Source organism: Fukomys damarensis, unplaced genomic scaffold, assembly GCF_012274545.1.
Source record: "Fukomys damarensis isolate Sample0158 unplaced genomic scaffold, DMR_v1.0_HiC HiC_scaffold_16, whole genome shotgun sequence".
Lineage (NCBI taxonomy): Eukaryota > Metazoa > Chordata > Mammalia > Rodentia > Bathyergidae > Fukomys > Fukomys damarensis.
The window spans coordinates 41,493,487-41,509,550 of NW_022900928.1; the positions used below are offsets into that span (position 1 = coordinate 41,493,487).

Consider the following 16,064-nt stretch of genomic DNA (forward strand, 5'->3'; position numbering starts at 1 on the left):
CAGCTTTTCCAGGTTCTGCAGTCGTCTGAACAAAATTATAGACATTCAGCACATTCCATTAAAAAAAAAAAACACAGAAAAGAATAATATCCAGACAACAGCAAAGTTCTGTTGCAGTTTTGGTAACTGGCACCATTTTTTCTATTAGCCTCTTAATCATCATCTGGAAAGAGAACATTCTAGAGTAATATCATTAAATGTAGCTCTGATAAAGCACGGTCCCTATTATGTATCATAAAGCAGGTACTAGATATTTTACATTCATAGAGGTATGATACAGTACTGTCCTACATCAATAATACTAGATTCAGTTTTGGTTTGAAATTTACTTTGTCTGCAAATAAGATTGCTACCCCTGTTTTTTTCTGGGCTCCTGTCACATGGAGAATTGTCTATCTTTTCACTTTCAGTCTATGGGCAAAATGGAATAAGAAGCAAAATCCAGCAATATATTGTACACAAGAAACACACCTAGTGCAAAAAGAAGCACATTTATTTATTTATTATATATTTTTGAGACAGGGTCTTGCTATGTAGTTCAGGCTGGGCCTGAACTCACTATGTAGGCCAGGCTGGCCTTGCACTCCTGGTGATCCTCCTGTCTCAGCCTCCAGAGTGCTGGGATTAAAGCACATGGAACCATGCCTGGCCTAATGGGTTTTTAAATGGTGTTACTTTTATTTAAATGGTGTTATTTATTTAAATGGTGTTATTTTAAATGTAATATTTGAAATCTGTGGTATATGTCAAAGTATCTCCACAGCCAGGCTAATGAACATGTCTGTTACCCCCCAAAATTTTCCTCTTATTTCCATTGACATCTTCCTCCCAATTTTTCTTGTGTCCTTGATACCAACCCCTTGGCAGGCAATAATCTTCTTTCCGTCAGCATAATCATCTTGAGACTTACCCATGTCAGCATATTTGTCGTCAGTAGTCTCTTTCTGACCAGTGTTCTGTTGATAGACTATAGCAAAGTTTATCCATTTTCTTGTTGATGGACATTTGGGAGCTTTTGTACCTAAAAGTCCAGTGAACAATTCCATAAGTCACATATATATAGATATAGATATATAGATATATATCTATGTATATATATTATTTCTCTTGAGTAAATACATTTTTCTCATACAGAGGAAATTCATTTCTATCCTAAAATTATTAAGAGTTTTTGTCAGGTATATAGGCTGACTTTTATCAAATGCATTTTCTGTGTATATTGAGATGATCATATGTTATCATTTACTTTTATTAAATCAATCATATTAATTTTGGGGGTGTCAACATGATCCTATCATCCTGGAATAAATTTTACTGATTAATTGAAGCTTTTCTAAGGATTCAAAATATCTTAAATAAAATAGGCCGGGTGTGGTGGCATATGCGTTTAATCCCAGCACTCAGGAGGCTGAGGCAGGAGGATTGCTGTGAGTTTGAGACAGGCCTGGACTACATAGTGAGTTCCAGGTCAATCTCAGCTACATAGTGAGACCCTGTCTCAAGAAAACAAAAAACAAAAACAAAATATATGTGTGCATATATATATATATATATATATATGTATTCTTGAAAATTCAAGAGAATTGTCTATAATTAAAGTCTAAATTAAAGAGAATTAAAGTCTATAGTCTAAGATAGATACAACTGATTATTTCTTAAAGTGTAAGTGATTTACTTTTTATTGTTGACTCAGAATTAGGTAAATGTTATTTTACTTTTTGGGAACTTCTAATTTGAATATAATTGCAAATGTATTGAAAATTTATAATAGGAATATAAGAAATTTCATATTCTTGCTCAGATCCTTCAATTATTTTGGTTTTTTTTTTTTTTTAGATATGTTGGACTTCAGAGTGCTCATCAGCTTTATTTTCATTTTGCAGAGTACACTTTCAGACTTAATGTTGAAGAAGGAGTAGGAATCCCTCAAATACCTGTACATCCTATTGGATATAATGATGCAGAAATATTATTACGGTATAGTTTTTTAGTTGGATATGAGAGTAAAATATTTTACCCTAAGATGTCCATTTTCTGATCTAAAAAAAAAGTGCAACCTAATTATATTAAAGGTAAAGTCTTATAGTAAAGGACTTTCATATATGAATAATAGAGCATACTCATTTTATATCAAGAGAGAACAATTTAGTGACTAAGAAATAATAATAAAACATGGCTGTGTTTGCCACAAATGAAATTCCCAAATGCAATACTGTGTCCAAAGATAAAAATCAGTACTGATTTGAGATTTGTTTCAAGTAGCTGGATTTCCTTAGATATCCATACCTGACCTATAGTGTAACAATGTGATTCTGGCCCAGTTTACACGATGATGATTCAATTTCCTTATCTGTGAAATGAGGGCAGCAGTGTGTCTCTCTGATAGGGCCGTTATCACATCATGGTACTACAGAATCTACAATATGACAAACACTCAAGCAATGCTTGCTGTCATTGTATTCTATAACTGATGTTTCTTTATATAGCTCTTTTACACTTTCATTTTTTAAGTGTCAGTACCAGAACAACTTAATAATTTCTTTGTAGGTATTACAGGTAATCATCAACATTTTTACAAATTAATTTCTTTTTAAAATAATCATGAATTTCCCATATTTTTGGATTTCTTCAACTCACTGCTTCCTGACATAAATAACTATGGATAAGAGTAGCGCTTCCCATTGGTCTTTGTTATTTTATTTTATCTTTTTGCTTACCTCTTATCACTGACATAAAGTACTGTTTTATGTACTTTACTTATTTGTCTCAGTCATGATTTACTTACTAGAGTGTAAGCCCCAGAAGAGAAGGGTTTTTTGATAACTTGTTCAACAAACAGTTCTTAGATGTAGAGTGAAATATCCTCAGCTTCATAATTTTCTTCTTGGAAACTGTGTTGCTCAGCCCTTTTTTGTCATTTCATTTTCTCTTGACAGACACTTGGGAGGACTTTCCCCACCAGATGAGAGCTGGAAGGGAATGCTTAATGTTACTTACAGTGTTGGGCCTGGCTTTATAGGGAATAATTCTTTCAGGTAATTTTGCTTTACTGTAATAGCCTGAAAAAGTCCTATAATTCAACAGAAAAATGTCAGGATAACTGTTCTACCAGATATATTTTGCTTACTTTTTTTTTTACTACTACTTGTGAACAGTTGTACTTAAGTACTTACAAAATGAATTATTGAATTATTCTTGTAATGCTATCACAATATTTGTTTCAGAGTCTCAAAATTTTTATTTGAGTTATAGGCTCAACAACTCAAACAATGATTTTTTAAAACTACTCTTCAATTAAAGTATGTTATAGTTTGTCCAATAGCATTCAAAATCCTATACATGTAAAACAGTACTTTAAGGGAGGGAGTAAAAGAGAAGAGGAAGGAGCCAACAATTATTCACTTACCTGTGCATTAAATGGGTTAAAATGAGTAAATCCTGTAGTTGCAAGGGTCAATGCACTTATCATTGTAGTCGTATTCCTTTTAACACATTAAACACTACTGTAGAAGAGAATGATTACAAAAAGTATGTCTGTGGAGCTTAGTCTCACGGAAAGTATGAAAATTTTCCACTGGGTGAAGGAGGGCAGGATCAGCTTCTCACATTGTAGAGGAACATGACATGAATGATAACTTTAAGAAGTTTGATATACCTGACAATTTGGCAGAGTGAGAAATGTAACACTGGTAAATCGGAAAAGATACAGCTGTTTTTAGTAAAACAAATTATTAAATTAGTCTTGTTTTTTAACAGTGTATCTTAATTCTGTGAGCTTTAACAGAGTGCTTTTTAGTTCCTGAAATTCTTTTTATTCCAGAATATTTAAAATATTAGAAATTCAATTTTCTTATTTTATAGGAGTTTTATAAATATTTGCAAAAGTGCTTTTGTCTGTAATTTAATCAAAAGAGAGTAGCTTTAAAGAGATTATTATTCATATTCTACAGAGGAAGGAAAATATAACATACTCATTAAATGAAATGTAAAGGCCTTTCTGATTTATAATCAGAAGCTTATAAACTGAGAGAACATGTAGCCCTCTGAACTATTATTATGAACTGATTATCGTTCTATAAATTCAGTCATCATTCAAGAGTAACTCAGAAGTATAAGAAATCCCAGTCTAGATATCAAAAAGCTGTTCTCCTTGAAAAACAAGATCCTGTCTTATCTGTCACCCCTCTGTGATCTTAGAGAGATTACCAAATGATTACACAAACACTAAATTCCCTATCATTGCTGCCACGAAGGAAGCATTACTTACTCTTGCCCTAAGCAAAGTAGGAACATAAATAGAACACAAAATTAGTAGAGAAAAAATGACACTTGACATAGAGAGTGGCAGCACAGCTGGGATTTATATTCAGGAGCCAAAGGACAGTATGATGAATGGCTTCGAACCACCCATTCATCTGCAAGATGAATCCGTTGGACATCACAGAGGGCCCTCTGATAATTACGAAAGATTATCATACAAGTGTAAAATAAACGTGTGCTGAAGATTTCATTTAACTTATTATCTAATTTATTATTAATTATTAGTATTGTTTCTGGATGTAGGGCCAGGAAGGGTGTTAAGCTGGTTCAACGAAGATTCAAAGATTATACTAAAAAAGTCACCTCATCAGGAATGTCAAAATAAATGTGTATAAGGTCAGAAAAACTGGCTCCTTCCACAGTGGGGGAGGGATCTCAATAGCGTCTTCACTAGATACCATTTTATTGGACATGAATTGATGTTAGTATCATTTTACAAGTTAACTGCTGTCTCTACAGCGTTGGAAAACTGTCTACCCCAAGGCAATGACGAAGGGGCTAGGATGTTTCCCAGTTTTTCCTTACTGGAGTGTACTTATTCATCCCACAAATATTTATTTACTGTACCCAAGGCACCATTCTAGCTTCTGGGTATTTAGCAGTGAAGAAATTAGGGAAAATATTTCTGTGCTATGGAGTATATATCATACTTTTATGCGACTGGCAGTGAAGTATGCTTGTTTACACCAGCATCACCACAAATGTATGAGTAATGGATTATGCTGTGATTTTGCATCAGCTACAACATCATGATACAATAGGAACATTTAAGCTGCATTGTAATCTCATGGGAACCCATCTTATTTTGTGGTGTATTGCCCACAAAACGTTGTAAAGCAGTATTGTGCATGGTTTCATAAAGATAAATGTTCAAATAACAAGTTTATGTTCTATTGTTTATTGCATAAAGGACTGTCTTCTTCATTTTCACAGTTAAGTATATAGACATACGTATATATTTATTTACTTATTGGTACCAGGATTGAACTCAGGACCTTGATGCTTGGGAAGCAGGCGGCGGAACCACTAAGCTAAATTCCTGTTTCACAGTTAAGAGGAGTTTATTTAAAGGTTTTAGAATGAATACCTAACATATGATATTTTGAATTGTAAATAGATAACCAACAATACAGCTGTGAGGGAGAGAGAATATACAGTGTATCAGTTTTTAAAGTGAATACATAAGTACTTGAGAGTAAACTGTCAGGATGTCTGTAACTTCCTGGAAAAGATTTTAAAAATTAGTAATTTTTGAATTTAGGTGGCAGATATACAGGAATTGTACAATTTTTCTGTAGTTTTGAGGTTTTGCTTAATAAAAGTAGGAAGAAAACTATAAATGTAATATTTCACATGAAATAATTTATTCCTTTTGAAATTCCAGAAAAGTGAAAATGCATGTTCATAACATCAATAAAATTACAAGAATTTACAATGTAATTGGAATTATTAGAGGATCTGAGGAACCTGGTGAGTTAACGAATTTTTTAAGCATTTTGTTTTTTACAAATTTTAAGAGTTAAAAAATGATAAGCCGGGCGTGGTGGCCCACACCTGTAAGCCCAGCACTTGGGAGGCTGAGGCAGGAGGATCGCTGTGAGTTCGAGACCAGCCTGGGCTACATAGTGAGTTCCGGGTCAGTCTCAACTGCATAGTGAGACCCTGTCTCAAAACAAAAAAACCCCAAAACAAAGAGTTAAAAAAGATAAATTTCATTAAACAATTGATATTTTTCTGACTGATTTGAAACTGCTAAATTTTGGGAGAAATCATACAACTCTGAAAGGTTTTACAGTGTTGATTGTTTTCTGTGAAAGAAACTCATACAGGAGGAATAAGTTTAATTCAAGGCATAACTTACAAATATTTATAAAGTGTTAAGTTCTTCTGAACACATTATTTTCCAGACAGGTATGTTATCGTGGGAGGTCATCGGGACTCGTGGGTGTTTGGAGGTATTGACCCAACCACTGGGACTGCAGTTTTGCAAGAAATAGCCCAGAGTTTTGGAAAATTGACAAGTGGAGGTCAGTAGCATTCTTTTGGTAGGTAATGCCAGGATATGACTTTATTTCACTGCAGATGTGTCTAACTATGTATGTTAATGATAACAGGCTGGAGACCTAGGAGAACTGTCATTTTTGCCAGCTGGGATGCAGAAGAATTTGGACTGTTGGGTTCTACAGAATGGGCTGAGGTAAATAAGAGAGGGAAAGGCCGGGAATGTAGCTCAACAGTGCAGTGCCTCCCTGACAAGTGCAGGGTCCTGAGTTCGATTTCTGTTACCAGAAAAAAACAAAACAAAACAGGGAAGGTTCTTGTGACTTTCTTGGTCAATAGGAACAAGTGTGTGCACATGCGTGCGTGTGTACGTATGTGGCTCGGGATGACTGTGTGTGTGCAGTGTGTTTGTGCCTTAGGATGACTATGGATAGATTTCATTACTTGGTATGGTTTTAATTTGGAGAAAGACTGAAGAGAATTCAAGAAATAGAATGTTTTTATTTTCATATCAGTTTGCAATACACAATATTTTAGGTTACAAATAGATTTATTCATTGTCAAATTATGTTTGTGTTTCGTTTGTGAAAGTAAAAGTCAATAAGCTCAGAAAATTATCAGAATTAGGAAACTATTTTTTACGCATGAATTGATCTACCTAAAAAATTACATAGATCCTTGGAGCCAATTTTCAAGTTTTTAAATTTCTTTGGAGGTCTCTTATTTAAGAAAAACATAAGATTTTTTACTAAGATGACTACTTTGATTATGATTTCATATTTACAGATTCCATATAAAATTGCAACCATTGGTACATTGTACTTTTCACAACAGATAGACACTCTGTTTAGTACAAATGTTAATTTTGTAAACTGAATTGCTTTAGTAAATACTTTATAATTACTTTATAATTCCACAGGCTCCCCCTACCATATATGATTAGATTTCATTTGTCGGCTTTTAACTCTCTAAGTATCTTTCCTAGGCCCCCTTTCTTTCCTCTTCTTCCTTCAGCCTCTCCTTTGAGTAATTGCAATGTGCTCACACATTCAAGGTAAGCTCATACATACATTTTTATAAAGGTAGGTGCATTATGTAAGTACTCACTGTTTCTCCATCTATCACTCCTAAGTCCAGATTTTATAGAGTTGTCATAAAGCATCACATATGTGTTTTGCCATTGTGTTCAGTCTTTAAAAAGACCTTCTTCCTCACTCTCCTTCTTACATTATTTTTAAACATTAAAAATCACATGAATCAAATGTAAATGTAAAATCACATACACAGTTATTTGTCTGCTTTCACTTATTTGCTGATTCTATGTATGTTGCAAATTATTATTTTAAAATCAGCATTATGAATATGTATTTCAGAAGTAGAAAAATGATTTAGATGAGTTAGGTGTCATTCATTAAGGTCATTTATACCCCAGACATGGTGGTGCGTGCTTGTAATGCCAGCACTTGGGAGGCTGAGCTGGCAGGATTTGTGAGTTTGAGGCCAGCCTGGGCTATGCAGTAAGTTCAAAGCTACCCTGAGCTACGTAGTGAGACCCTGTCTCAAAAATAAAACAAAAACTGAAAAATCAAGGCCATTCATGTTTAGAAATATGTAATTTCTTGTGATGTATGTATACATAAGTATATATATATATGTTATATATATCTCCATTTCTACAATTTCAGAAGTTCAAAATAAAGGCAAAAGTTTAAGGTGTAAAATAATTAACACACTTTGCATTAATTTATGTCAATATGGTTCAGAAACACTTTTTGGAATTCTGTACCAGATTTTCATGTTAAGAAAAAGACTTAAACTTATAGTCATACATAAGGAATCTTTATGTCCAGTGGAAATATGTTGTAATGGAAACTCCAACTCTGTCGAAGGCAACTGTCATCTGTCCCGTGTTGGGAGGTGGGAAGAGGGGACAGTTGTTACTTGTGCCACAGCCACACAAGCCTTTAAATTCTTTTACTGTACCACACTCTACTAAGGTAGCAAGCGAGGGGGAGAGAGGTAAAGGGCTTTCTCAGTATGTTCCCATCAGCATGTGACTACCTTATTGGATCTTTGTTTTGTGCGTATGTGAGAGTCTTGTTCTTATTCTCATCTGACTTTCTTTTATTTTTTTCTGTCATGCAGAAAAAAATATTTTTTTCTGTATTTTTATAGGCACAGATCAATGGAAATTTTCTATTTTTTGCTGTTAAAAGAATAACTTTACATCTATATCGACTCTTCAAGAACCTAAACCTTCAGTGGACCTAAAGATTGATCATCTGTTTTGTGTTCTGGGCTTTGTTTCTGATTCAGTACATCTGGAGTAGGACTCCAGAATCTTAAAAGCCTTATTTCTGCAGTTTTCTGATGCAGGAGACCAAGAAACTACATTTTGAAAATATTTCTTTTCATTGAGCCTCTTTGCTACTACTATATATGGTAGTTACTGCTTCTTAATGTTCTTTTTCATTGACAATAATGTTACCAACCAACTAATTATCTGTATTTTCTCAGAATTTGTGGTTACAGACAGACACAGATATTTGATTTGTAGAGGTATCTGGAGACTACATTTTCAGAAAATTGGTTTGCTTATTTTATTTATATTTTCACAATAGTAAGTATTATGAATTAAGTAACAACTTTCCTTCAAATACAGGAAAATGCAAAAGTACTCCAAGAGAGAAGTATTGCTTATATCAACTCAGATTCATCTATAGAAGGTAAAATTTTATTTCAATTTGAAATAAAGTGTTCCAGTAGTAAATTTTGTCTCAATCAAGTAACTTGTATTCAGAGTTATTAAGCAGTATACTATCTTTTTAAGTCTTAATTTATTTGGCATATTTACCATTTTCCTATCTTGGTAAATACTGCAATATTAGCATTTTTCTTTTGGGGATACTAAAGAGATTTGGATGAAATATTTCACAGGAAATAGTTTATAGAGTATTTTATCCAGAAATATTCTGGTATTAAAACATTTTCTTAAAAGATAACTTCCTATATTTATTGGGCAAATTTGAAGTACAGTAATACATACAGTAATGAAATATTTGTCAATATTTGTGTCTAGGTTTTCATTACATTTTGATAGTTTCTACATGAAGGGCAGAACATACACACTAGCATCTTAATATACACAATTGATTTGAATCAAAGAATAAAGAATGATCTCTGTAGCCTTACTCCTCCCTTTGCCAGAGTCCCCGTGAGAGTGGCTGCCAAAGGGTGTTGGGTTGACTGCTCTGGGACCTTCTGCCATAGCCACCAAAGTTTTCCTTTTCCTTCTTCAGTCTTAGGTACACATTCTCCTGTGAAGAACCATTTCCATCCTGTTTTATTTTGTGGGACTTGTCTTTTGTTTAAAGACTGCTAGGTCTTATTTACAACTAGAAAATAGTTAGAATAAAACATAACTGGAATTGCATTTGGAAAGATGAGATAATAATACTCTTTGTGTTTTATTTATTTTTCAGGCAATTATACTCTCAGAGTTGACTGTACACCCCTTCTTTACCAGTTGGTTTATAAACTGACGAAAGAGGTACAAAAGGGAATCTGTCTTACTATGTTTTCTGATGAATAGATAAATAAGTAATAATTTTTCTTCCTTAATTGGTGGCATTTAGTTTTAAATTGATGATGGAACATACTGTAGCTAACTGGTAAATAACAAGTAAAAACAAAATTTTAAATACATGATTTACTTTGTGATATAACTATGAAGGTAGTGTTGCCAGTTCTTGTTAATACTTGTGTTCTTGCTAATACTTGTGTTCATACTTGTATAGAGTGTCTGATACTAATCTGGTAGAGGTACCTTGATACAGTGCAAAGAACACTGAGTTGAAATGAAAAGATCTTGTGTTTAAAAATTGCCTTTGCTGTTAATTTCTTCCTTCATTCATCAGATGTTCATTGAGTGGTTACTTTGAGTCAAGCCCTGTAAAATGAATTCTATTAACAACAGGGATAAAAGGACAAGGCCACTTAATTCAAAGGATAATCTAGAGGGAATACAGATCTGTCAGTATGCAATTAAATTCTCTAGATTTTATGATACTGTATACAGTAGAGAACGGGTATGGAATAGACACTCCACAATTCTAGAATAGCCAGGGGAAATTGGGAAGCGTATGAAGAGGTTTACAGAACAGTGAATTTTGGGCTGTCACATGGAAGCATACAGAAGTAAGAGATGGGGCATTTTTTTTTTTATTGAGTTTATTGGTACATTTAGGGATACAGTACAGTTACATTCATTGTTGGGATCATGTACCTTTACATGGCAAGTCTTGATTCTCATTTTTTTCCCCTTACCTCTGCCCTCCCTTCACCCCCTCCTCCCCTCCCCATCTACAAACACTTTATTTTCATCTTTTCATTCTCTCACATTTTTTTCTTTTCCCTTTTTGTTCTTCCCCTACGTATCACACCTTCCCTACACCTTTAGCTCCTTTCCTCCCATTTCTAAATGTCAGTAATCTTATTAGAATCTTATGCATTGTTGCAGAATATTCACACCAGGGAAACTATTTGGTATTTACACATGTGGGACTTATTTATTTCACTTAGGAGTATATCTTCAATATGTATCCATTTTCCTATGAATGAATCTATTCTCTCGCTCTTTATGGCTGAGTAATATTCCATTTTATAGAAAAACCACAACTTCTTTATCCAGTTTCCAACGGATGGGCAAATAGGTTGTTTCCAAGATTTAGCTATTACAAACTGTGCCGCTATAAACATGGGTGCACATACTTCTCTGTGATATGATTCTTTTAGTTCTCTTGGAAAGATACCCAACAGAGGGATGGCTGGGTCAAATGGAACCTCCAGTCCAAGCTCTTTGAGGTATCTCCATATTGATTTCCATAGTGGTTGCACTAGTCTGCACTCCCACCAACAATGGAGGAGGGTTCCTTTCTCCCCACAACCCCGCCAACATTTGTTATTGTGTGATTTCTTGATAGCAGCCATTCTTTGTGGGGTGAGGTGGAATCTCAGTGTTGTTTTCATCTGCATCTCTCGAGAGATGGGGCATTTTAAGGAGGAAATGCAATACTGACTGGGGATTTAGCTCAGTGGTGCCACCACCTGCCTCACAAGTGGAAGGTCCTGAGTTTGATCTCCGATACACAAAAAAAAAAAAGGGAAAGAAAATGCAATACTGAAAAATGATTTGAAAATATTAAAGAACTGTTTTCTGACCTTTATTTGGCTCAGTGTGACCTAAGCGTAATATATTGGTGGAAAGGTGGTAAGGTTGGAAGAAATAGTGCATGAAAAATAGGACAAAATATCTGCAAATCTGGTGATGGAGAGATTAATTTTTATGAGATTGCTCATTATTTGCATGTCTGTGTAGTGAACAGATTAAGCAATAGCAAACCTAAAGACAAAATAAAAAAATTCATGCCTGCATATTGCATAGGAATGTTATAAATATTAAATGAATTATAGATAACACCAAAACTGAAGCAGTTTAAATCCCTAAAAATTATATAATGTACTCATTTACGATCTGTATACATTACTTAAGTGGTTCTTTGTTACTGAATTTGCTTATAGAAATGTATGCTTCAAGGTCAGCTTTAGATAACCACATGAAATTGGTATCACTTTGTTCTAGGTAGTATTTCCTAAGCTCCCTTAATATATTCTTTGCCTTTTTACTGTTTCTCTAAAAACTCCTTTTCCAAAATGAGAGTTCCCTGTTACACCTTCACTTCATTGAAATGTTACCAAAAGCATCTTGTATAAAAGCAAACTGTAAAAAGAAAGCAGCCCTTTTTAGAAAGTGCATTTATGATTTGTGCTGTCCTACAGAGCTAACTCCCACCTTTGATGTTAGAATGGTAAGAATTTTGGAATCAGGAAGCAGGAAAGATTTTTGTCCATGTCCCTATGTACAAAAGCAAATGTTTATTTATGGCTATACCAGAACTCATAAACTAAGTGGCTTTTTACTTCTCTGTAAATTTATTATTACAATCCAACCTTTAATGTGTCAAACTGACCATAATTTGAGGCTGTAGAAGAGCAGTTGCCATGCACAGTGAGAAGTGGGATGAGGTATCACTGTGCAAAAGGAGCACTATCGGTGCTGAGGGCATCTAGCTGAGCCAGGGAAGACTAGTGGGGACTGAGCAGTCCAAAAGGGTTCAGGTAGCAAGAAACTGCAATGGCATGATTCTGAAAGATGTGGATTTTGCTGGGAATTCAGTACAAGACACTAGATATAAGATCTTCAGCAGGTTCTCTGCCATAGCAAATTGGCAGGAACAGAGTAGATAAAGTAGAACCCAGTCAGCTGGCTGGAAGATAGCTACAAAATGTGGGGTGGATGTTTCTGGTTATTATCATTATTATTGTTATTCTATTTGTCTTACCATATTGCACAGCTAGCCTTGAACTCCTTAGTTAAGCAATCCTCCTGCCTCAGCCTCTCAAGTAATTGGGACTATAGGTGCATGCCATGGCATCTTTCACCCAAGATGTTTCTAAATTGAAGCCTTTGTATGTGATGATGAAGTGCCATCTTGTTTATATGAAGCTATGGGGAAAATGACTATTCCTAGGCTGCCCATTACTCTGGGAGAAGATGGGTTCATCACTGTCGCTGTCTACATGAAGGCTGATGTAGGCCTGAGTTATAAGTGAACTCCTTACCTTTGCACATGTGAGTGAGAATGAAGCGGGACAGGTGTCCAGAAACATGCGCCAGTACCTGACAGCTGTATTAAATGCTCTGAAGTGTCATTTGCTATTTTCTCAGAAAGCCCTTTTCTTAGGGCACATCTGTCTTCCATCCGCTATTTCCATTTCTTTATAACACCTCTGCAGTTTTCTTTTGAATTACTTGTCATTACATTGCATTATTTATTTGTTTGATTGTGTGCCCAGTTAAGTTAGAGTGTGTTGTTTGAAGGGATAGCAATTTTCCCCCTTCTATATTCTGAGTCAGTCTCTCAGTAAATATCTGTGGGGCATTTTTCATGGGTAGTGGCACAGAGCTGGGAACACCGCATCTATAGATAGGTCAGAGAAGGTATCAGAGGAGATTAAGTTTAGATAGGTGCCATCAGCCCTGTTTTTACAGGGAAGAAAACTAAGCTTACAAAGCGAAAGTGATACACCATATTACATAAGTAGGGCCTGCTTTGGTCTGCTTTTGTTTGTTTGTTTGTTTGTTTGTTTTTTGTTTTGGTACTGGGGTTTGAACTCAGGCCCTTGTGCTTGCAAGTCATGTGGTGGAACCACTGAGCCAAATCCCCACCCCTGGTCTGTTTTTAATTAGTCAAAGCCATGAGGTTGGGTGCAGTGGTGCGTGCTTGTAATCCCAGCATTTGGGGAGGCTGAGACAAGAAGATAGCTTGCATCCCTAGAAGTTTGAGACCAGTCTGGGGAACATAGTGAGATAACATTTAAAAAAACAACACCCCTCAACACACAAAAACAAATAAAAATACAGAGTTCTCAACAAGTAAACAAATGAACTATAGCCAATAGGTGTCGTGGTCTGGATCTGTAAGAGACCTCCTTGACTCGCTAGTTCAGTGTTTCCACAAGGCCTTCCTCTTTTTAGAGTGGAAAATAACAAAAGCATGCTTTTATGTACACTTTTGATGAAGGTACTCTTCGTACTTTTGATATGGGTTAATATATAATGAACAGAAACTTATCGGCTCATAGTTCTGGATGCTAAAGTCCAAGGTAAGGAGTGAGCATCTAGTGAGGGCTTCTTGGGTCATAACATAGAGAAAGGCATCACAGGGCAAGACAGCAAGAGGTCTTTCTTCTTACAAAGCCATTAGTGCTGTTCTGGGAACCCCGCCCTCCCGACCTCATCTGACTACATTTACCTCTCAAATGTCTCACCATTATATACCATTGACTTTGGGGACCTGAGATATTCTCTCTCTCGCTCTCTCTCTCTCTCTCTCTCTCTCTCTCTCTCTCTCTCTCCATGTGTATGTATATGTATATGTGTATGTATATATATATCATTTTGAATAGAAATCTGAGGTTATTTAGTTTTAAAAAATCTATACAATTCCAATTTTGTTTAACCATAATTAGATCTCCTAACATAATAGTTCCTACACCCAACCCACACCTGCCCTGCAAAAGCAGGACTTATAGTGGCAATTTCAAGTTCAGCTGTTATTTTTTGGGGGGGAGGGGGACAGAGTTTCACTATATAGTTCAGATGGCCTCCAACTTGTGGCAATCTTCTTGCCTCAGCCTCTTGAGTGCTGAGATGACAGGTGTGTGCCACCACATGGGGGTGGGGTGGGGTGGAGTTCTGCTTCTTGACCTATATTATCTATTCCCTCGAGGTTTGTTTGAAGGTCTCCCTGGATAAAAGCTAAATATTATACTAAAGTATACACTAAAGTAAATATTGCATCTAATGTTTTTTCCTCATGTTTTCCACTAAAAGAAATCTAAGGCGCAAACATTGATGTGATAGTCTTGAAAAAATTGAAACTCTATGAAAAAGTTTACCCAAGTAAGCAGGAAGTGGGCAAAATTCTTAATTGTGCCAAGTACACCTTAGGCACAGTCACCAAAACGATAGGCATCATAAATGAACAAGAATTTGTGCTAGGTTATTTTCTTGCCGTTTGCAAAAGTGTATTTTTCTGTGAATGAACATGATATGTATGTGCCCGCATAGGTAGGTAGCAGTACAAGTTAATACCTAGTAGTGTATGGTTTCCTGTTTGCATAAATGTAGCTGCTTCTTCCCCTGATCTCTAGGATTTATTTTATCTTTCTAGATTTTCAGCCCTGATGATGGTTTTGAGAGTAAATCACTTTATGAAAGTTGGTTGGAAAAAGACCCTTCACCAAACAATAAAGATTTTCCTAGGTAAATTACTTAAATGAATCTTCGTATCACCCTATGATAAAATATGAATTCCGCTTTGCCCTTTGTTTTTCCAAACATTTAGTTCTTAGATGTATCATTAATAATTTGAGTGAGAGTAATAAAGGAGTCCTCTGTTCATTTTCTCTTTAATCTACAATAGAACCCATGTAAATCTTTTTTTGCACATTTTTAGTAAAAATGATTTTGCTATATTATTGGGAATTATGTGTCATTCTTATATAAAATTTCATCCTGATATGTAGTAGATGTACTAATAAAAACTTCACATGATAATAAGAAAGGCAAAAAATTGATGAATCATTTGCTTGTAGATTTACTAAGGGGAATTAACAGTAACCACTAAGTTATGTGTTTACTTGTAGCCATTTTATGTTCATTATATAATTATTAATTTTAATTATTTATTTTTTTACCTCTTCTCATTCATGCACAGCAGCCTCCTTTAATTCATTAATTTATTTATTTATTGACACAGGGTCTGGCTAAGTAGAACAGGCTGCCCTTGAACTCACAGCAGTCCTCCTGCCTCAGCCTCCCAAGGGCTGGGATTATAGGTGTGTGCTATCATGCCCAGAATTGAATTTATTTTATACTTGCTTTTTTTATGCAGTGCTACTTTCTAATACTAATAGTTGATGGTGGTAGTTTATAGCTTCATTCTATATTACAGTTCATTCTTGTTAAAGTTTAAATGTTTCCATTATAAAAGTTTGATATATTCAACCAAAAGAGAATACAAAACAGAGGTTGAAAATATCTGAAACTTTAATCTCAAAAATACTTCATCTGTTAGTTTGGAAATATGTAGTTGCATTTTTTTTTTTTTTTTTTTTTT

The 16,064-nt window shown here is 35.0% G+C and overlaps 1 protein-coding gene across 8 annotated transcripts in view; it reads left to right on the plus strand.

Moving 5' to 3' along the window:
* The window catches only part of Naalad2 (N-acetylated alpha-linked acidic dipeptidase 2), a 49,002-nt gene that overhangs the window by 18,328 nt on the left and 14,610 nt on the right, over positions 1 to 16,064 (plus strand). For all 8 annotated transcript variants that reach the window (XM_033764270.1, XM_033764271.1, XM_010633711.2 and 5 more), the window contains 8 exons: positions 1,884 to 1,977; positions 2,937 to 3,035; positions 5,705 to 5,790; positions 6,228 to 6,347; positions 6,435 to 6,517; positions 8,984 to 9,047; positions 9,804 to 9,871; positions 15,117 to 15,208. In XM_033764270.1, the coding sequence (XP_033620161.1) occupies positions 1,884 to 1,977; positions 2,937 to 3,035; positions 5,705 to 5,790; positions 6,228 to 6,347; positions 6,435 to 6,517; positions 8,984 to 9,047; positions 9,804 to 9,871; positions 15,117 to 15,208 (706 nt within the window). The remainder of the gene's footprint in view (positions 1 to 1,883; positions 1,978 to 2,936; positions 3,036 to 5,704; positions 5,791 to 6,227; positions 6,348 to 6,434; positions 6,518 to 8,983; positions 9,048 to 9,803; positions 9,872 to 15,116; positions 15,209 to 16,064) is intronic.